Below are 22,596 nucleotides of genomic sequence, written 5' to 3'. Positions count from 1 at the left end.
AGGTGCTCCAGCCCTCTGATCTTTGTGGCCTTTCTGTGGGCTTGCTCTAACAAGTCCATGCTGGGGACCCCAGAGCTGGATGCAGCACTGCAGGTGGGGTCTCATCAGAGCAGAGGAGCAGAATCCCCTCCTTGCCCTGCTGGCCACGCTGCTTTGGATGCAGCCCAAGACACAATTGGCTTCCTGGGCTGCAAGTGCATATTGCCAGGTCATGTCTGGCCTGTACCCCAGGTCCTCCTCCACAGGGCTGCTCTCAGTGACTTCTCTCAATCTGTGCTTCTGTCTGGGATTGCCCTGACCCAGGCACAGCACCTTGCTCTTGATTTTGTTGAAGCTAATGAGGTTCTTGTGGGCCCATTGCTTGAGCTTGTCCAGCTTCCTGTGGATGGCATCCCATCCTTCAGGTGTGTCAACTGCACCACTCATCTTGGTGTCATAGACAGACTTGCTGAGGGAGCTCTCAGTTCTGCTGTCCATGTTATTGGTGAAGGTGCTGAAGAGCACCAGTCCCAAGACAGCACTGGGGGACATTGCTTGTCACCAGCCTCCACCTGGATATAGAACCATTGACCACAACTGTGGCTGTCTTCACTCTCTTAGTTGTACTGGCATCAGTGCTCAGTGGCTTCTCTATCCCTTAAACCAGCTCAGACTGGCCAAAGCAAAACAGGACAGGTTTCCAAAGTCATTCCATGAACCAGCTCAACATGATCAGGTGAGGGCTAATGTAAGGAAGAAGTAGGAAGGACAAATTCAAGGGACAGAAAGGTGAGTGGGGAAGTCATACTGAGGTAACTTTTTGGCCTGGTTTTGGAACCAGAGCTTGTGGGGAATGATGGTCCATAAAGTTTTGGATAGAAAATAGGAATAAATGGATCTGGGTAAGAAAAACCTGATGTGCAGTATGAAGTAGAGCCAAGTTTCCGGATCTTTCCCTTTTTGTCACTCTGGTTACTTTGAAATAGCCATTGTTGGGGGAGTTGAAGGCTTTACTTTATCATATCAAAGGAGCATCTCAAAACTCAGTGGTGAAAAGCAGATGCTTGTGGAAAAGTATAATGGCCAGGCATTTATGTAGAAGTTTGTCCCTCCATATTTCATGACTTAGAGATTTATTCTGTGAGCATCTCTTGACTTCTCTTAAATGTCTGTAGGCTTTTGGCAGTCACAATCTGCTCTGGCTGAGTTCCGCAATGTAATAATGTCACATGGAGCAGTGTTCTGAAAGTTGCTCATTTTGAATATTCTTTGTTCTTGCGTTGAAAGACGCAAGAACCATGGGATCCCTAGTCATCCTTTTCATACATCTCTTTCCAGATACCTTTATCTTTGTCTAGACTGAAGAGTTCTTATCCTGCTCAGTTGTTCCTAGAGGGGAGGGGGTTTTTTATCAATTTTACTCTTCTCTCAATTTTTTTTCTTCTGTATCATTTGGGTTGGGAGGGTGGTAAGAAGAGGGACAAAGGTTGTACTTAAAATGAAAATACGGTTCTAGAAAAACAGATAGAGATATAAAACTTATTATACAATGATGTTCTCAAGGTTCTCACAGGATCTGCTTGGCCTGCTGTATTTTTACAAAGTGGTGTGTAACAGGTTAGCTAGCCACGGTGTGAATACACTGCTTTCTCTCTACAGCCCTCAACTCTCTTGTCCTTGTGAATTGTAGAAAGCTCCTATGCTTACTATAATTTCTACAGCTTTTAGATGGCTGTAATAAAACCTGTCAATGTGCACAAGATAGTCTTATGTTTGAGTTTCAGACTTCTCAGAGCACAGCTTAATTGAAAGTCATTTCAAACTTGAATATGTAACTGTATATTGGAAGAGAATACTTTTTTTCCCAGTTTCCTACATATTGATAATAAATTGTGAAGGCTGGCAACCAGAAGAGAACAATCACCTGATTAGTCACATGATACGGTGTATGTGGGAGCAAAGCAGGGAGAGACACTGCAGCTGCTTTTCTTTCTTCTCTGGGAAGTAACTGCCTGCAGAGACTCTTGGTAACAAGGAGGTAGTCAGGCAGATACTATACTGGGCTCATGTACATGCAGTCATCTGATATTCATATTGCACTGCTTAGTTGATGAATTTCTTATGCATATACCCTGCAGTTAACTGCATAAAAAGTGCTTCTTTGATAACTTAGTCTGCTTGTCACACTGGTTCATTGTGGTTTTAGAATGCTATGTGTCAGAGTAGTTTTAAGGGAAGATAACAGAGAACTGGGAGAATAGACCAAAATTTTTAGAAACACGAAAGTTTGTTTACAACTGAAGTTATAAAAGTGTAGTATAAACTATATATAAAAGCAAAGTATAAACTACATGAAGTGCTTTGAAACATAACTGAGCTCTCCTAGGCCTTGAGGGACTTAACATGCTCTAGCTATTGAAATGCTGAAATAATACTGTCAGTTTCTGATAGTTCTGTTTCTTTAGGTTATTTCATGCAGTTTTATTACAAAGTTCACAACCCAGATCTGGTAGAAGACTTAGCATCATAGAATCACAGAATCATTTCAGCTGGAAAAAGATCTTTACAATCATATAATCTAACCATTAAAATATCTGTGGCAGTGGTGGAAGTTGAACCCATGTCCGAGAAGAGACTGGAGCCTTAACATCCAGCACTTGAGACTACTTGGCCACGCTATTGTGGTGTATTTGCATAGCACACACTTAATGTAACTTATCTTGAGAACTCCTGTAGCTCTGCAGTTTGTCCCTTCTATTTTCTGCTGAATACAGATTTGGAAGTGGATCATTCCTCACTTGTTATCAGCTGACTGCCAGTTTTTGTCTTTTTTAAAAAGTGTTTCCAGAATTATGCTTTGAGGTTGGGTCTTGGCCTGGTGTGCTAATACATACTCTCAGAATTATGTTGAATGGTTGTTCTCAATATAGCAGCAGCTGTTATCATTTACATTCTAGTGTTCAGGGAAAAATCAGCTGATGCTAGCATTAGATCACAAGCTTCTATTGGGTAAAAAATAATGTTCATAAGAAAGATTGTCCTGTGTTTGAACTACATTTCCATTTTCATCTCTATCTCTATTTCTCACCTCCTACATCTACACTCTCTTTTTCAACTTGCTCTTTCAGCTGCTGGGGATTCCTTTCCAGAGGCTGAGATAAAGTACATCTTTAACAGGTAAAACATGTAGTGAGAAGGCAATGACCAAAAAGCAAAGAATTCTGGGAATCATGTTCCCATAATTAGTTTGCTTGAAAAATCTTCAAAGTGACTAATGGAAAGCCTTTAAGTAAATGGTTCTTCCTCACAGCTTCTGTGTCTGATATGATGCTAAGATAAATTCAGCTTCACCTGTAAAATAGTATAAAAATTTGTGAAATACTTAAATCATTTTAGAGATCTGTTGAATGTGGTACTGGCTCAGTCAGGTTTTAGAAGTACCAGCTCGGTGAAATAAAACAGATGTTACTAAACTGAAAACTTACCCATCATTGCCTACCTAGTGCTACCAAACCCTACAGTTAAATCTAGATAATCAAACTCAGGCAACTAACAACAGTATTTCAGATTCTGAAGTGCTGTATTTGATGGTGAATACTGGTGAAGTATTGTTTTGTAGTTGACTCTGGGGCTGGGTGTGTGAGCTGAATCTGGATTAGAAAGCAGCCAGGCATTATGCATGTGATTTTCAGAACTGAACTGCTTAAATTTTTGCTGGATTCAAATAAAGATTAAAGCCAGGCACCTTCAGTCATAGCTCAACTTAGAGCAGAACCAAAATCAAGTTGGTTAAGTTCTCTGACTCTTAACATCAACTTCTAAAGCAATGTAGTACCATTTTCTTCTTTGGTGTCTTCTAGTTTTAGATGAAGTCTTTCATCCCGTGGAATGTAGAGTGGGAAAGCTAATACAGTGTAAGTAAACCAAGATTTTATATGTCAACTTCAGGATGTTAAGCCTTGCTTTAACTGCCACAAGGTTTTCAGGTTCCACTGTTAAAGACACGCAGACGTATACTTTCCAAACCAAGAAACTCTGGGTTTAGATACCTGAGTTTGTCAGTGTGGGCTTCTTAAAAAAAAAAAAGAGATCTGGTACAGTTGAATAAAGCCCTCTTTTGAATAATTGTGCCCAGTGTTGAGGAAGGATTTGGCTGTGTATTCTGCTGGCCAGATGAGCATGGCCACTGTAAAGTTTGTGTGCATGCTTAATTCTTTGCTGCCCAAACTAGTAAGTTTTTAAATAGTTTTGCCAAGGAAGACTATTTTTCTGTTTACTGGCATTGGAAACAATAGTCCCATCATCATCCAGTGGGGTAATCAATTGTCTCCTGTTAAAAGTTACCTTGGTAGGATCAAAATGCTGTGATGGTATCAGTTTGATTTCCCACTTAATAGGGCTAGCAATTCTTACCTTTATCTTATGTGATCTCTTTTTTTATAGCCTGCAATCTGCTTTGTATTTGGGGGGGGAGGGGGAAACCACCTCAAAAACTGGAAGGCAGTATTTTAAAAGCTCTTAAACGTCTTTTTTCCCATTCTTCCCAATGAGTGCTTTTTCAGTGTGTTATGCTGAGGCACTAATAGAAGCCATATCAGCACCTAAAGCTTTATTAGTACAAAAAAAAAATCTTTCGCAGTTGAGATATGTATTTATTAGCATTTCAAAATGTATTGCTGTAAGCAGCAGTCAAAGAGCAAAATCAAGCTGCAGAGGGAAATATTCTGAAAGAATAGAATATGGCTGAGGAAAATTTACAAGTCAGACGAAATTATTTTAGGCAAGATCCTGCTGGTTTGTTTTTTGGAAACAGCAATGAGAGCTGTCAACATTCAGGAAATGCTCAAAACAGACAAAGTGTGTGACTTACTTCAATTTCTGTGTGAAGATAGACACATGAGTTATTTTTAAAAGCATGTGAATCTCCTCAGAGAGCCTTGTTAAAGAATGTATTCCACAAACTAGACACTTACTCCAGGGTGTTTTGAGGAAAACTAAATGTCTTTTCTTAGATTAATATTTCCTGAATGGAAGATCTCTGTAGATTAAACTCTGACAGACAAATAAAACAGTTTTGGGATGAACTGGTGGAGTCAAGCAGCATTGGAGGACAGCATCAGAGTCTTTCAGAGGAGAGGAAGATAAAATTGCTGAATACTGAGGAAGAACAAGACAGAGAAAAGCAAAATTGTAGAACAAGAGAAGGAAGCAAAATGCCTGAAAAGAAAGATGCTGAAGAAATTTAACAGAAACAAAAATATTGCTAGGTTGAAGAAAATAATGGAAAACAGGAAAAAAAAAAAAAAAAAAAGATGAAAAATGTCCTTACTTTGTAGGTAGAGGCTGAAACAGGTTTATACTGTGCTTTGTGATAGCAAGGGTTTCATAAATGTCCAGCTCAAATGGTGCCAAGCAGCGGCTTTGTAATTTTGGTGCTGTTGATCAGGCAAATGAAGCTTGTTGTAGCATAAGAACCATCTCACAATACAACAGAGAAACCTTCTCTGCTGCTTCACATTTCTTCTGTAGATGATATAGAAGAGCTCATTGGATGTCTGGGCAATCAAATCTCATACAGGTCACATACATTTAAATATATGACAACTTAAATGTCATCTTGTGAGTAGTGTCTAGGAATACACACCACTCAGACCCTCCCACCAACTGCAGCCTGACTGCTGTGAGTTATGAAAAAAAATCTCTTGGCACCACCACCACTTACACAGTTCCTGTTGTTGGTGAGTTATAGAATCCCTGGCATATTTCATGTTCTTTCCACTACAAACAGAAGTATGGTTATTTGATTTTTACATGAAATTTCTCCCAATCCCCAAGTGACTCAAATTCATTGGCAGTAAGGCTATACAATTTGATTGTTGCATTTTGTCGAAGTAATTACGAATTTTTTCCAGTGATTTTCAAACCCTTAGATGTTTATGAGCTTTAAAAAATAATCTTGTATATTCACATTGGTTTGTTGCTACCTCAAGGCTAAGCTCCACAAAATGCTGTAGCCTGGTTTTAATGAAGGCTTATCAAAATATCTGACTTAAATGGTATTTGAAAGGGAAGTTCAAACTGGATTTTCTTTCATGCAGTCCTTTAGCATGGACCTTGTTTATTTGTTTCCTCTGTTCTTTCATTTAAAAGGCAGTGGCTTTTGCTTACAGAATCACAGAATAATGAGGTTGGAAGAGACCTCCAAGATCATCAAGTCCAACCTATGCCTTAACACCTCAACTAGACTATAGCACTAAGTGCCATGTCCAGTCTTTTTTTAAACACATCCAGAGATGGTGACTCCACTACCTCCCTGGGAAGACAATTCCAGTGCTTTATTATGCTTTCAGTGAAAAATTTTTTCCTAATATCTAACCTGTACCTTCCCTGACGTAGCTTGAGACTGTGTCCCCTTGTTCTGTCAGTTGCTGCCCGGTGGAAGAGACCGACCCCCACCTGTCTACAACCTCCCTTCAAGAAGTTGTAGAGAGTGATAAGGTCACCTCTAAGCCTCCTCTTCTCCAGACTAAACAACCCCAGCTCCTTCAAACGTTCCTCAGTCCTTGTTCCTCAGTATTAGTCCTTGAAATAATACATAGTGTTTCTTACATCATAACCTATAGTTTGCTCTTACTTTGGGTCATGAGACAAAAGATGCATCTGTATTCTAAAGGAGATTCTTGAACTGACTTGCTAGAACTGCTGTCTGACATTGTCTTTGACAGCTCTCCTTTTTCTAGGTTACTATTCTTCTCGAATATTAAAGGCACAAGGCTGCACTGATTCTCATGCTGTGTGTGGTCACGTGGATGTTGCTGTCTGCATCTTAAAATGATAATATTTGATGGTGTAAAACTTCACTGAAGAAAGACTTGCAGTATTGTACGTAGATGGGACTCTCCATTCAGACAGTGTGTCTGTTTGAATACCACAGGATTTTTTTAGTGGTAATTAGAATGCTTACAGGTCCTTCCTGTGGTGTAAAACCCAGACTGGTGGACCAGAGAGCTTGAATAAAGTGTAAGTTAATATTTGAACACGAGCTGGCAATGTGCACTGGCAACCCAGCAAGCCAGTTGTGTCCTGGGCGGCATCCAAAGCAGCGTGGTCAGCAGGGCAAGGGAGGGGATTCTTCTGCCCCTCTGCTGTGCTCAGACGGGACCTCACCTGCAGTGCTGCCTCCAGCTCTGGGGTTCCAGCACTGGAAGGACCTGTTGGACTGAGTCCAGAGAAGAGACACAGAAATGGTCAGTGCTGGAGCACCTCTCCTGTGAGGAAAGACAGAGAGCTTGGGGTTGTTCAGCCTGGAGAAGAGAAGGCTCCAAGGAAACTTTATTGCAGCCTTTTAGTACCTAAAGGGGGTTGTGGGAAAGGTGGGGACAGACTTTTTAATAGGAACTGTAGGGACAGGACAAGGGACAGTGGCTCTAAACTAGAAGAGGGTATATTTAGACTAGATCTAAGGAAGAAATTCTTTACTGTGAGAGTAGTGAAACATTGGCACAGGTTGCCCTGAGGGGTGATAGATACCCATCCCTGGGAACATTCAGGATCAGGTTGGATAGGGCTCTGAGCAGCCTGCTATTAGTGGAAGATGTCCCTGTCCAGTGTACAGGGATTGAACTAGGTGACCTTTGAAGATCTCTTCCAACCCAAACTATTCTATGATTTTAGAAAGAAAAATAGTTGTCAGTAATATTTTATAAATAAATAAGAAACTTGATAGTCTCTAAATTTCTAGTCTGTTCTAATCAAACTCTCCTTGATTGAAGGTAAGCTATTTTTCAGTCTCAGAACTAAGAGCTTCTGCTTTTGTGTAACTCGCTACAGTTGGGATTCAATTTCTCTGGAGAAGTAGCTAAGCAATACCGTCTGCCCAAGTTACTTGAATCACTTTAAATCTCTGCCTTTGTACTGTATTGCATTTTTTCTTTTTATAGTCCTTAACCTTGTTTGGCAGTAATGCTGTCCTTCTAATATAAGTGTGTAGCCTTTGAAGCTTTTGTGCAAGCAGTTTCAAATCTTCATTAAATATTTTGTGTCCGTGGATGATGTTACTGAAGGTGTCCGAAAAGCACAGATTTGAAGACTTGCTTCTATAACAAAAGGTGGTTTCTAGTTTAGTCTATGAAACATACTGGGCATCCGATTAATGTGGTCAAAATGAAACTAAGCAGCAAAGAGAAATTTCTGAAGCTTTTCACTTCAATTAAATATTAAACACTGAAGGAGTTCACCTAGTGAACGTGGAACTAAGTTGGTGTATGTGTAAGGGCCTGAGAAGGCAGAATATATCAAATATGGACCCACATGTGGGGCCAAGCCAATGGATATAATAAAGAGAGAAGAGCATAAATAGTAGAAGTAAGAGGAGCTGAGTTTTTAAGACATGAAAGTGTTTCATGAACTGTCTGATCTCAGTATAGGAGGCAAAAGGTTTTCTTCATTAAAATAGCTCACTGAGAAAGCATCTATCATAGATTGTCTTTTTCCCCAGAAACTAATAAATCTTTTCTTCTGTATGTTCCCCTTCTTTCATAGGGATTGGACAAAGGTTACTTTCATGCAGGACAGAAAAAGCTTGCAGAACAGAAAGATTCAGCAACATATTTTCCTGTACCTTATGACCTGCCACCAGAACAGTATGGAAGCAAAGGTAAGGTGTGACTTCAGAAGAAAAGTAAGCTTGTATTCTACATGAAGCAAGCTATTTGAGTAACTCTGAGTCTGTTGAAAACTGCTGTGTTCCAAAGATTTATTTTAACTTTATGTGGTGTGATTGTATGTGATTTGATAACAGTTCTGTGTTCTGCTTGCGACTTCAAAGAAAGCAACTTTAAGGTACCTTATTCTAATATTTTTCTTTATTGTTTAAGTTTTGGATCAATAACTTCAATGCTAGTTTTTATTCCTCTTTTGTGATTATTATATGCATTAAGAGAATAGATGTTCTTTATGGAATCAAAATGGTTTTTTGCGAAACTAATAGGGGAAAGGGTTTAAAAAAAGGAATGTTTGGAGGAGAGGAGGCATGGGACAAAAACTGTCCTCTGGAAGTGGAGTGTGAAAGAAATACTGTAGTGCAAATGTGAAAGAATTGCTGTAAATCAGAAGAAAGAAGAGTTGCTTTTGCTCCATTCTGTATTTCTTAGGTTATATTTCATAACACTTGAAGAAGTGTACAAAATCTCAACTGTCTCAGTTTCTGAGATCATCTGTAGAACATGCAAATCAGGAAAGTGATAAGTGAGTGCGGCTGCGTGGTGATGGCTGAAAAATATAAAAATATATTGAGGGTAATGTTGATGTGCAACCTGCAATATTTGGGAAGAGTAATTTTTTATATTTTTGTCCTTAAAATGAGTGTCAAACTTCTTTTTGAGAAGCCTTGATCTAAGAAAGACAGCATCTCGAACAGAGCTTCAAATAGGAGCAACACAGTTTATAGAAACTCAAACGTTTCAGTAAATCTTTGAGCAAATGAATGACATGGGGGGAAAGAACATTTAAAAGCTAGGAAGTCAATGGACTTTATAATAGTTACGTAGTAAATAAAAGTGAAGGCACGGGGTGATTGAAGCTCTGCTGCAGGATCAGACTGTGAGCTTGATGCTGGTTCCTGTAGTTGAAGTAAGATAGCTTTGCCAGCATATTCTATATTAGGTGAACTGTAGTAAACACCAACCATGAGGCTTCCTCTGTTGGCTTGACCTCTGTTTTTTCACCTGTATACTTTCACTTGTGGCTGCTTTTCAAACACCCCTCTGTGCAGTTGATCCACTTTTTTTAGACAGTGGAAAGCCCCTGGTCTTCCTTCCTTCTGGACAGTTTGTAGCCACTGATTGAAGTGTCATGTGATTCGGGCCACCAAGTCTCAGTGATACTGATTAGATATCTTTCTCATTGTACAGTGGCTCCTAGCTCCTGTGTGCTATCTATGCTGCCTGCATTGGTGTAGAGCCATGTCAGCTGGGCTGTTGACTGTCACTTTTTTAGAGGAACAAGCCCCAAGCACTTTGCAGCATTTCACAGGTATTTTCTTGTTGGTTCCTAATGCAGCAGCAGCCCTTGGCTCTTATGTGTTGCTCAAAACTCTGTCCTCTTCCACTACTACATCTAGATCAAAGCTCTTGCTTGAAGTTCTGGCCAGCTTGTTGACTAAGAGGCACATGCCAGCTTGTTGACTAAGAGGCACATGCCTCACTTAGGTGAATCCCTTCAGTTTCCAACAAGCCTGGCTTCTCACCGGTAGACACGGTCATACAAGTCCAAACCTTAAATACAGCCAGGCATTCACCTTCTCAGTATGATGCATGTTCTGTATCCTCTGGTAGGATGGATTGTTCTGCTCAAAGAGCTTACTACTTACCTGAAAGACTTCTTAAGTGGTTTTAGTTTTCCCAGAAAAAACACAGTGTCCAGTGTAGAAGTGGTAACACAGACTGTTAAGCTGTTTGATTCAGTATGAAACACACTGAGTACTGTTACTGTCGTGTCAGGGAATGGAGGCAGGGATTGTGCTGGGCTTATGCACTAATGTCAGGGTAAGAATATACTACAACTACATCAGCTGGCTGCTGTGCTCTGGGGTATATATGCACTGACTGCTTGTTAACCAGTGCTCAAGCTGGATTTAGGAAGATTTTTCTAAGAGGTCATACTTAAATTTTTGGAGATTTTAAAACAAAGATTAACAGAATCCGTGTGTATTCTCAAATATTTTATATGCTATCTTCTTGTGCATTAATGTACTTGTATAGTTGTTACTGTCCTTGGTTTAATTCCAACATTTAAGCTGTTGTGTCAGAGAATTTTATGCATATTTCATCTAAATGTGAAGATTTTTTTCCAAGTAACTATTTTCACTTTCTGCATGGAAAACTTACTTCTCTGGAGAACTGGTTTGACTGTAGTTCTGGTTTTGGATCTTAGCTTTCTCTGGTGATATGCACAGATGTCAGAGTTCAGGTTGTCTAGGCTTTGGCAGTGGAAATGAAGTCAGCTGCCTATGCTGTTTCACATCTTTTTCCTGAATATTCTGTTTCAGTTTGTCAGCCTCCTGGTGGAAAAGATATTGAAAGAATTCCCCTGTTGAGAGATGGACTCATAAAATAATCTGTCCTTAACAATACAGTTGTCAACTCCCAAACTCTCTGGAGTGTGATATAAATAGATTTGTTTTAATAAAATCTTGAGAAGCAAAAATGCAAGTAATTATCCTTTCCCCAAAGAGACCATACCGACTGATCCTTATAATTGAAGGAGAAAAGGCTCTGGGGGATTTTCCATGAACTCAGATTCTCTAACCATGGGAAAACAAAGTACACGTCACTTTCATATAATCAGAAAAATCCTATTAGGGGCATCAGGAAGGAGAACTAGGCAGAATAGTGAAGAGATGGTCAGGAGCAGGGCCATGCATTTGCCTTAAAGTTGTACTTGGAAGATTCCAAAATTTTGAGAATATGTTGTTTTTTCCTGTACTTGTACAAATTATAATAATGGATCAGATGTACTTAGAGGATTCTATTATTATATAATGTAACAAAATGAAAGAAAAGCTGAAAAGCTGTTTCCTAGTTTGTGGAAATAATTTAATTGCAGAGATTCTTTGTCATTCTGTCACAGAGGCTTTCTGTCATACTAATTGATGTTTATCATATTGGACAGGACGTCACCATGAAAATGGCTACGGCGAAATAAATGCATCTTGAAAAGTAATAAAATATATCTCAGGACATACAATTATAAACTTAACAGTAAATTATGTAAGTAATTTGTCTTAGCCATAATAGTTCATGAGGTTGATCCACAAACTTTTAAAGTCCATTAAGTTCAATAGTATTGCAATAATTTGGTCCCTGTCCTACTTTTCTTGCACCAATATAACAGGGAGGGAAGAGGTAAAGAAGTCTCATCCTACTTTGCCTGGATTGCCTCGTTAGTCAGTGGGTTTCATTCTAAAACTCAAGTTTCAGGCAAAACAGAAAAATAGGATGTCTTGGAGAAAGAGTCATAAAGATTTTCTTCCTGTTTTTCTTACAAAGATTTCTAAGGAGTGTAAGTTGAGGTCATTGTGAGACAGATAACCTCTTGGATTTGTACTGGTAGCCTCTCCTCTAGAGATGGATTGTCCCTCACTGAAACATAGTCATAGGCTGAGGTGTACTCATTGAAGGGTGTATTGATGTGTGTTAAGATGTCACCAGTAGGGAAATTATAATATTTAAAATTATAATATGACACATATTTAAAATCTTGGCAGTACTTTCATTTAGTTTCCAGCTGTATTTCAGACTTGCACAGAGACATGTTGTATAATACATGAACAGGTCAACTCTACCTGCTTCTGCCAGCCAGAGCCATTTGATCTCCCTGAAGCGAACGAAGAATAAAATTTACCTGAGTCTCAAACCATAGCTGGTAGCAGAATAGGCACTTGAAGTTGTGATGGGGAGTTTGTAAGATATCTGTGAGGGAAATCATACCAGAAATATTTTAAGTAGCTTATTTTGACTACAGAGAATATTTTAAAAGAACAACCCAACCACCCAATCAAAGCTATCAGCAAACACTATAATGCTTGGGAAAATATGTTTGGACCTAAAAATAGCTAGGAATTTATTATATAATCAATTAACTATGGTTTATATGTATTGTAAAATATATTGTTGTATTATAGTGCACTATTTTGGGCTACTTCATTTGAGCTTTCCTAGTGAGTTGCACTTAACTTTGTAGCTATAGGTAAGTGTGATGAGATTTGTTTAATTGGCTCTGTTTTCTGCTTTTTTTAGGAAGATCTCAGCAGGTGAAACATTTCTCTGCATTATTATTCTGCCAGATTTTAGATTTATTAAGCATGAATATTTGTTGCAGAATTCTTAAAGCATTATTGAAAAGGGGATGAACTAAAAAAAAGATCTGTCAGCAGTTCTTTGTGTTATGACTAGGTTACAAGCAGGAGTTTATAAAAGTTTTTTCTGAACTCTTAGTTCAAAATGCTCTGAAACTTCACAAACCCTCTGGAAGAGAACCCTATAAAATAGGGGGGTAAATGCATTCTACTAAACAAGTTGTTTCTCATTTAATTTTCTCTTAAGTGTATATATTGAGATCAAAGAAATAAACTATTAGTTGATTAAGAGTATATAGAAGATAAATGTGTATGCAAGAAAATGACAAGTTCCAACTCAGTTGAGAGTAGAGTGAAACTACATATTAGTCTCTATACATGCCAATTACATTAATTACCTCAGTTGTTTTGCCCTTCGTTGAAGATTTCTTTCCTGAACAATTCTCACAACTTGTAAAAATGTATTAAGATGTATTTCATTATGTTCCAGTGGGAACATCTATTTTACCCTTGGTAACTGGGGGCTAAAGCTGTCAAATCTCATGCTGGAAAAATGGTGAGGAGCCTGGAGAAATGGTGGGGAAAGGAGATGAAAATTAGCTTTAATACAAGTTCAGGCATTGTGCAGAAATTGACAGTCCACTTAATTCATTAGTCCTCTGGCTGAAGTTTTGAACCTCTGACAGCCATGATTTCGTTAAGGATGCACAAAAGGATCTTTAACATATCTCACAAGAGCAGCTCTCTCCCTTGTGAAGGGCCCTGCTCGCTGTTCAATGTTCCATTGCCACACTTACATGGAAGAGTAAATTGACCTTTTTCTTGTGACTTCAGATATTCAGTGCTTGATATTTCGTCTGATTTTCAGTGAGTGGGAATAGGGAGTGTGGTGAAATTACATTTGGCAAATATTTATAGTGATTTCAGGAAACTATAGTAACACTGCATCTCATTTATTACATATAATGTGTTGTGCTGGATAAAAGGAAGAAAGACTTTATGGCACACTTGCCTCCAGCTCTGGTAGGCTTAGGTATTTGTGTTTAACCTGTTACCTAAAGAGTTGAAAGAATTTTCATCCATCCTGCTTTGTGCTAGTGGCACAGTGCTTAGAAGAAGAGATCAGTGTTTTGTCCAGCAAAGCTACAGTTCTTTGTTAGTCTGAGTTCCCTCACAGGGACCTGCTGTATCCTCAGCGGGTCATATAAGTTCAGGGAAAATGTCACTGTATGTGGTTTCTACCTTTCTCTCACCTCTGTTTCTTGTTCTAATTCCTAGAATGTTCCACTACTTTCTCTGTCAAATAGTTAAAATATTTTTGAAGAATTAAGATAGAAGACTTCTGGGAAAGTAACTAATATTTTTCAATAACCACCTTTTTTTTTCTAATTAAGGTTGCATAGCTGCTTGAAGCCTGTGTACTTTCTAGGCTTTTAAAGAACTAGACTAGCAACATCCTGTATGAAGTTTTGGAGCACTTCAAGTACTTTCAGTGTGCCTAGTATGGTACAAAGTCTAAGAGAATATCCTGTCTTCTTAGGAGATGACAACTAGAAACTAGTCCAGTTTCTAGTGATTCTAATACATTGAACAGAAAATACTTCACTTATTTAACATTTAGAGCAATGGTAAATATAAATCAGAGTATGTTTAGAGGTTTAGTTTTCAGTTTTTCAAGCAACAAGTGTATATTGTCATTGTAAATCATAGCCCAGGTTGAGGAAGCCAGAGTTGGAAGAAATGGCATTCGTGTTGGTTTCAGTTTCCTTCCTCAGCAGAACCAAAAGCATTATTATTGACTGGTAAACCTGCAGTTTGAGGTTGAAGCTCTCATAATGCAGCTTGACGTCAGACACTGCCTCAGAGGACCTCTGAGCCCAAGTACAACATTTGAGTACACTTTTTCTACCAGCTATTTATAATGATCATGAAGAAATGAACACTTTGCATGAGAAGAAACTCGAGTTAGAGTCACTATTTAGTTTGGCCACTTCTGTCGTCTTATGATCAGATTGCAGCCTTGAAGACCAGGAGTCACTCAGCTATCTGATTTACCACATTACTAGCCAGCTTCTTCGAGCTCAAAGCTTATGCTTGGCTAAGGGAGATGCGCTTCAGATTATTAGGTGAGAGCACTCCTGTGAGATGGCAAATTCACCATATGGTCAGTATTTTGCTTCAATAGTAGGTCAGTTCAAGAATTTTTAAATGCAGTTTGGTTTGGGTATTCTTTTTCAGGGTAGATGTATGATGCCCAGTCTGGTTTTGGAATTTTATATGTGATTTGAGCTATATTGTGCAGAGTGCAAGACTTGCAGTTGAAGTCTGAGGAAATTAACAGTATGACATCCTGACAGATTGGAGTTAAGGTTGCACAGAGGAGTTTTACCTGGGCATTTGTCCTTTAGACTATTTCTTCACAAATTTTTTAAATTACCAGCACAAAAGAGTTGCATTATGCATGATATGCATAGCTTGTATGTTTCCTTGCTGCAGGGAATAACATGCATATTTTACATCTGGCAGTTTTAAAACAAGATCATTCCTATTCTGACATGACAAGGGACCTCATTAATTTTTAGCAGATCACATTTGTTGTGTGCAACATGTACATTATTAACTTTTCACATTGCTGTTTTGAACAATTGCAGTTGATCACTTCCAATAGTCAGCTGAACAGCAGGCGGCCATATGTGGGCAGCAGATGTATCTTCAGGGCAAAACATTAAAAGAATTAAAAAAAGACTTCTGGTAGCTGACAGTACTACTCAATATCTAGATAAATAAATCATATAGATACATCAATCTCCTGAAGGCCTCTGTAGTTAAGATTCAGGCTGTCATAATAAAGACTATTGCAAAGCTCAATGTATCAATGATACTAAGAAAAATAAAGCCTATAGACCAGCAGTGTGATTCAAGAGTTCCTTAGAAGGGAAGCTGAAAATTATCCAGTCTGGTATTTGGGAGTCATGAACACAATAGGCTATCTTACTTAGCAAGGTATCATTATAAATAAAATTTGTGTCTTTAATAGTACTCAGATTTTTATTTTCTTGTAGAGTCTTTTAAATGAGGACTGTGTTTGTTGTATAACGTTATCTTATTGAGCTGCCATCATCACATCTCAGTTGCAATACTGTTATTATCTCTCTTACCATTACAAGTTGATTGCTGTAGTAAAGGAATTTCAGTTCATTTGTGATTTAGATATTACACAGTTTACTGACTGAGGAAATCATCTGTTGTGTGGAGGGAACTTTAAACTTCTAATTCATAAGTATATCAAGGTTATTTTATAACAATTTGGGGGAGGTCTCAGAAAAGTGAAATATTTTTTCTTCTTTTTTTTTCCCCCAAACAAGTGGTCATTGTCCTGGCCTTCAGAAATCATCACTTTGTTTGTGAATATTCATATAGATCCCACATCTATTCTGCATCTGCCTTTCCTCCTTTTTGAGGTCTTTAAGTATGATTTTTGCATTGAGAGGAACAAGATTAGTTCCTTTTCAAATGCCATGCTCATCCAGAGGGAGGGGACAAGAGAGACTGAAGTGTAGTGTGCGCCTTTTGCAAATGCTTAAGGAAGAACTTTCCAGATTCATGCAGCAGAGAGTGTGTTTGCCTTGTATATGTAGAATGACTTGAAGAAGCCTGGTTATTTGTAACCTTTCTATATATGTGAATACTTGTGGCTTTAGAGGTAAGAATAGGTAAGAATTCAGTCTCTGGGTTTAGAAATTGACCAGGAATTCTCTCATCCAGATCTCCACTTTGTGCAAAAGACACCCGTAGGAAGTGGATCACAAGGGTGCTTTCATTGTGTTTTATACTTTACTATTCAATTGCACGTTCCTGGTTTTGACTGTACTGCCATCTGTCATATTTTTGAGAAAATGAAGGCTTGAGTTGGCCTGCCAGCATGGATTCTTTGAGTGATATTCAGATGTTACTCAAAAAGAACTTGACTTGTTCTCCAGAGCCTCTCTACCTTTAAGTAAAAAGTGGTAGTCTATTTAGTTGTGAGAGAATATTCAAAAATCAGAGTATAACTGAAATAATGTTCTGTCTGAGCTTTCAGATAATGTTTAAGTAGCAGTGGGACTTGAGTAGCCCCTTTTATTTTACTGAGTGCCGAGTCTACTGCTGGAGTTCTACTGCTTTGTAAATGAGGCAAGAGCAAAGCTGTGGTACCAGCCTAGCAGATGACACTAACTCCAGTTAGGTGGAGTTGAGACAGAGTTGGGGTATCAGAAATGAAGCACTAATCTTGAAATGTGTGGAAGGTAGGTATGTTAAGGACACTTTAAAAATTAGTTAATGGGGCTTTTGTTTTCTCCCCCAAGAAGATCAAAGGAATTAACTTTGAGAACCTTAGCAGTCACATTCATAAGTAACAGTAAGCTACCATGATATGATATGGTATTTGCACACGGTCATTGTCTTTCTCTTGCTGATATAGATCCTATTAAAAGTGATGAATAATATTAAAATGAACCTGACATTTTATAAATAATTATAATTTGTATCAGCAATAGTTCTACACATGATTTATTAAAATACTGTTGCCTATTTTATAAAAATCAACAGCATCCCATTAATGGAACAAAGTTCCAAGCACAATAATAGCTACCTTGAGCAAATTTTATTTGGATAGCTACAATTAGAAAGAACTAAATTAGGTATTGAGGCTTCTCAGCATGCTTTAAGGGGGTGACTGAAGTTATTTCTGTACATCTTAAGTTTTCCTCTGCCTGCATGTTTTGCTGAATTAAGCAGAGTAACTGCCAGATGGTAGGGAAGAAGGATAGGTCTAAGCTGCATAATGTACTCTTGAATGACGGATTCCAGTGCCTGAGTGGGACTGGATTTATTCTGATGTCTTAGATAGAGGTCAGTGTTTAAATCTGAATGTATGTTTGAAATCCTCAATTCTTTTCCCAACATTTGCTTTATTCTCTACCCATTTTTTTAACTGTTAATGTTTACTAATCTGGTAAGGTATTCACTTAAAATACAAAAGGTACACATGGCTCTCCAGCAGGAGACTGATAAAACAAGCTTAGGGAAATATTGGTGCTACTTTTTTTTTTCTTTTTAAGAGAGGACTCAAAGTCTAGATATCCTGCAGATGAGCCAGAAACCTAGAGAGCTTTCTTGGCAGCACTGTGAGTTAAGCGCTATAGTTTCTTCCGGTTTCTGATGCCTTATAGTTTTTTATATGCTTTGAAATCACCTGTCCACTGTAACAAAATACCAACCAACTACCCTACTGTTCTCTTCCTTCAGTAAACAGACACGTTTTAAAGCATATGCATAGCTGGGATATGTTTTACCGCAACATACAGAACTACCGTACCAGAATTAAGAACAGTCTAGTATCAAGTAATTCTGAGTACCTAGTAGCAACGGTCCCTCTGCTCCATGTTTAATTGCTGTGGTACTTGTCACAGTGTGCTGTTGCATAATTTATATAACCCTTCATTACTGTTTTTGTCACTTGCTTACTCTCCTTTCCTCGCTACAGTAATTTTCACTTCCTGTATTGTCACAGTTGTCATTGGATCCTGTAAATTTAAAATTGGATAAAAGAAATCTCAATCAATAGCTGTTCCTGTCATCCTTGGTACAGTTCAGTTTAATCTATGCATATTACAGTTTAATGTCATTGTATTCCTTCAGGGCTCATTTTGTGGATGGATTTATATAAATTTCTTAATTAAGAAAGCTCAACAGAAAAAAGGGTTAAAGGATTTTTCTCTACCTTGGATTCATAGAACAGCTGCATTTCTGCCACATATATGGTAGGAGGAAGAGCATAGAACAGGTTGCAGGGCTAGCAGTTAACTCCTGGTGTGTTGCCTTTTCTCTTTCTCAAAAGTGGAAAGAGCTTCTATATTCTGAGAAGTGGGAGAGAGGGGACTGTGCGGTGCAAACTTGTTGCTCATCTGAAGGTGTAATGTTTGAAGATGTGAGGGGTAAATGTGAACCTTTCAGAGGTCAGGCAGTGTCATTCTTAAGGTACTGAATTCTTACTGTCCCTGTGAAAAATATTAATATGTTACAGTGCTTATTTATAATTCCATTGGGTTAAGAGAGATGCAGCACAGAACTTGCTGGCACTAAGCCAACCAAAATTTGGCTGCATTACTGTACTTGTATATTGTCTGAAATACAATTCTTATATAGTTAGTATGTTGAGTTATAACTATATTTAAAATAATATCTGGGGGAAAGCAAAGCCTTTTGAAATCTCTGTATCTTACAGTTAAAAAAAAAAAAAATTCCACTAAGCTGAATTGCAAATGATGTTATCTGAAAATCAGTGGGTGTTTTGGCCTTCCTCTTCCTCCAAAGGGAAAAGAGGAAGAGAACCAAATTTTGCATTTGATAAATTAATTTGTCATGAGTATGTCTTTGTTTTGGTTTACAGATCAACCATGGATTTGGAATATTCCTTACACTGATGCCCCTGATACTCATGGAAATATGTGGGTTCCGTCATAAATGTTTCCACTACTCTGTGATGTTCCACTTGCTGACACTGAGCCTGCCATGCTACTTGCAAAATCTGCTTGTTTCTGTTCTGTAAGCTGTAATGTCTAATTGAAACATTAAAATGTTAATAAGGGAGAGATTCTTGGAGAATCTATAACCATATTATTACAAGTGAACCTGCTTTTTTGAAAACCTTTTTATATGCTTTTTCTTTACTGTGGTTCCCAATATGGTTTTCAGGATGAGAACTGTTCTCAGAGAGTCTCTCTGCATTTTTAGTTGTAATTAAATTTAAAATTACTGTTCTGTGAGACTGTCAGTTGACCCCAGTAGCTGGAATAAAAGTTACTATGTGTAAAATACAAATAAAAACAAAGGTAATCTTGCTAATATATCCTTTGTTCTGTCTTCTAAATGTGTACATTTCAGATTGGTTTGGAACTTGTATCTTGCAAATGTGGTGCTGGGTGTTCTATAAAATCAACAGTATCCCATTAATGGAACACATTGCTTGTATCAAAAATAGTGTGGCCAGCAGGACCAGGGCAGTGATACTCAGCACTTGTGAGGCCACACCTCGAGTGCTGTGTCCAGTTTTGGGCCCCTCATGCCAAGAAAGACATAGAGGGGCTGGAACACGTCCAGAGAAGGGCAATGGAGCTAGTGAAGGGTCTGGAGCACAAGTCTTCCAAGGAGCAACTGGAGGAGCTAAGACTGTTTAGCATGGAGAAAAGGAGTCTCAGTGGAGATCTTACTGCTCTCTACAATTACCCGCAAGGAGGTTGTACCCAGGTGGGAATCAGCCTCTTCTCCCAGCTAACAAGCGAGGAGACAAGAGGAGAGCCTTACATTTCACCAGGGAAGATTTAGATTGGATATTAGCGAAAAACTCTTTACTGAGGGTTGTCAGGCATTGGAACAGACTGCCCAGGGTAGCTGTGGCGTCACCATCCCTGGACCTATTAAAAGATGTGTGGATATTAACATGTAGTGATATGGGTTAGGGGTAGACTTGGTAGTATTTTGTTAATGTTTGAACTAAATGATCTTAAATCATGGAATCACTGGGTTGGAAGAGACCTTCAAGATCATTGAGTCCAACCCATGTCTTAACCCCTCAACTAAATCATGGCACTGAGTGCCACATCCTTTTTTTTTTTTTTTTTTTTTTTTTTTTTAACACATCCAGGGGTGGTGACTATACCCCCTCCCTGGGCAGACCCTTCTAGTACCTTCTCACTCTTTCCATAAAAAACTTTCTCCTAAAAGACTTTTTACTAATACGAATAGTGTTATTGGTCGTATTCCTTTGAGCAGCCACATTGATGTCATGGTGGCAAGCAGCTAAAGGCTCTTTTTCCAACTGTGCTAATCCAAGCCACCCTTGAACAGGTTTGATGGATGGAGCCTTCAGTGTGGACAGAGGGTCCTCACTCAGTTCTGCTGCCTTTGCTGGTTGAGAGTGCACTGATTGAGTTCTGTCTTCCTTCTGACTGGCAAAGCAGGGAAGTACATGTTGGGTTTTGTTGGGTTTTTTGGGTTTTTTTTTTTTCCTCTAATAGGAACTGCCAATAATTTTAAAAATATTCTAGCATTTTTTTATGGAAGCATGTGGTTACCTTTAGCACTTGGCACAGTCTGGTTAGTTTGGCTGGCATCACATCTTCCTATTTTTGGCTATTTAATGTCTTCCAGTATTGCTGCTAATTTTAATTTCCATGCTAAAGTCTATGCTAAAGACTAATTAGGAAGGAATAAAAACCTGCAGCATGATGTTTCACCTATGAATAACAACAATTAGGAAAAAATTAAACATTCATCCCTTGCTGCTGGTTTATTGTAAAACATAAGAAAGGGGCTTATTTTTCCCTGTGTCTACTGCTCTAGCAGTTGTTGCCACACATGTGGTGATCCTCTCTCAAACACTGGCATTGGAGCTGCTCACAGTGCACCGTTGGGGCTCAGACCAATACTCAAATATACCTCAGGCTGTGAGACAATCAATGGCTCTTATGTGGAGTGTACAATATTATTAGAAAAACGTGGGGGGGGAGGGGGCAGGGGGAAGGGAAGTGGATGTTTTAGTTTATTGACCTGCTTTCTCAAAAATACATGTAGGTTGTCCTTCCCTGGAAAGAATGTGCTTGTATACTATCATATTCGGCGGAGCTGAATTCCAGCCCCCAATTATTTGAAAGTCGAATTCAGCACTGTAACAACTACCAGATATTGCTGAGTTTAGCTTTTTCTTCTTACAGTGAGAATGATGTTTCCAGAAGATTTGGATCGAGAGCTCTGCTCTTTGAACCTGCAAATAACACGTTTTAAAACCACATTGCAGCTGGAGCAGGCTGCTTCTGTCTTCCCTACACAATTTCCTTTCGACTTCCATGCGCTGGGGGACAGAGATGTAACACCTTGTCGGTAAGGCAGTGGGTGACCAGACCTGTAGAGAAAGAGGTGCTCTCTTTTTAAGAAAGGGTGCTATTTTTTATGGTTTTGATGGCGGGCCATATTATCGACTGATGTGTTTCGCGCCCGGTCTCTCTAAGAGGCCCCGTTGCTTCGGGCGCTCCCCGGCCCCACAGCCCGGGCCGGGTACCTGAGGGCGGGGAGGGGCAGCCGCCGCCCCTCTGGGGGCGCCCCTGCCCGCCCGCCCTGCCCGCCGCCGCCACGGAGCTTCGAGGGCGGCGGCCGCGCCTCCGCTGAGGGGAGCTGCTCCGGGGGCGCGGCCCGACCCGGCCCGCGGCTTCCCTGAGGACATGGTGCGGTCCGCCCGCTGGACGGGGCGGCGGAGCCCCGCGGCGAAGTGGGAGGGCGAGGGGCGAGCTGCCGCCGGTCCCGCCTCGCCCCCGCCGGCAGGCAGGAGGCGCCTGGCGGTGCCGGTCCCTGCGCCCCGCTCCGACGTGCTCGGGGCGGGGGCAGGAAGGGGATATGAAACTGGCGGGGACGGGAGCCCCGCGCGGCGGGCCTTGGGGCTGAGGGGCTCCGCGGGACGGGACGGGACGAGCGGTTCCTTCGCCCGCAGGATGCTCGGCAGCCCGAAGCGCGTCCGCCGCCGGGCCGTGCCGGGGCCGCGCCCTGCCCCCGGGGCGAAGGTGCCGGCCGGCTCCCGGGAGCGCCGCTCGCCGCCGCCGGACTCCGCGGCTCCTTGAGCCCCGCGGCCCCGCGTACGGCTGGCGGGCGGTGCCGCGATGCCCGGCGGCGGCAGCAGGGCCCCGACGTAGCGTGGCGGCGCGGCAGCCCGGTCCCGCGGGCGGAGG

General features: G+C 40.1%; 1 protein-coding gene across 4 annotated transcripts in view; it reads left to right on the top strand.

The window, feature by feature from the left end:
• The window catches only part of TDP1 (tyrosyl-DNA phosphodiesterase 1), a 45,685-nt gene extending 25,960 nt beyond the window's left edge, over positions 1 to 19,725 (top strand). For 3 of the 4 annotated variants that reach the window (XM_040068016.2, XM_040068018.2, XM_040068019.2), the window contains exons 15-17: positions 8,521 to 8,635; positions 18,715 to 18,856; positions 19,269 to 19,725. In XM_040068016.2, the coding sequence (XP_039923950.1) occupies positions 8,521 to 8,635; positions 18,715 to 18,856; positions 19,269 to 19,302 (291 nt within the window). In that variant the 3' untranslated portion in view covers positions 19,303 to 19,725. The remainder of the gene's footprint in view (positions 1 to 8,520; positions 8,636 to 18,714; positions 18,857 to 19,268) is intronic. The other variant, XM_040068020.2, reaches the window with a different exon arrangement.
• Positions 19,726 to 22,596: the final 2,871 nt, after the last annotated feature.

Source organism: Hirundo rustica, chromosome 6 (assembly GCF_015227805.2).
Source record: "Hirundo rustica isolate bHirRus1 chromosome 6, bHirRus1.pri.v3, whole genome shotgun sequence".
Lineage (NCBI taxonomy): Eukaryota > Metazoa > Chordata > Aves > Passeriformes > Hirundinidae > Hirundo > Hirundo rustica.
The sequence above is the reverse complement of the archived record's forward strand: the minus strand, read 5'-3'. Positions and strand labels throughout refer to the sequence as shown.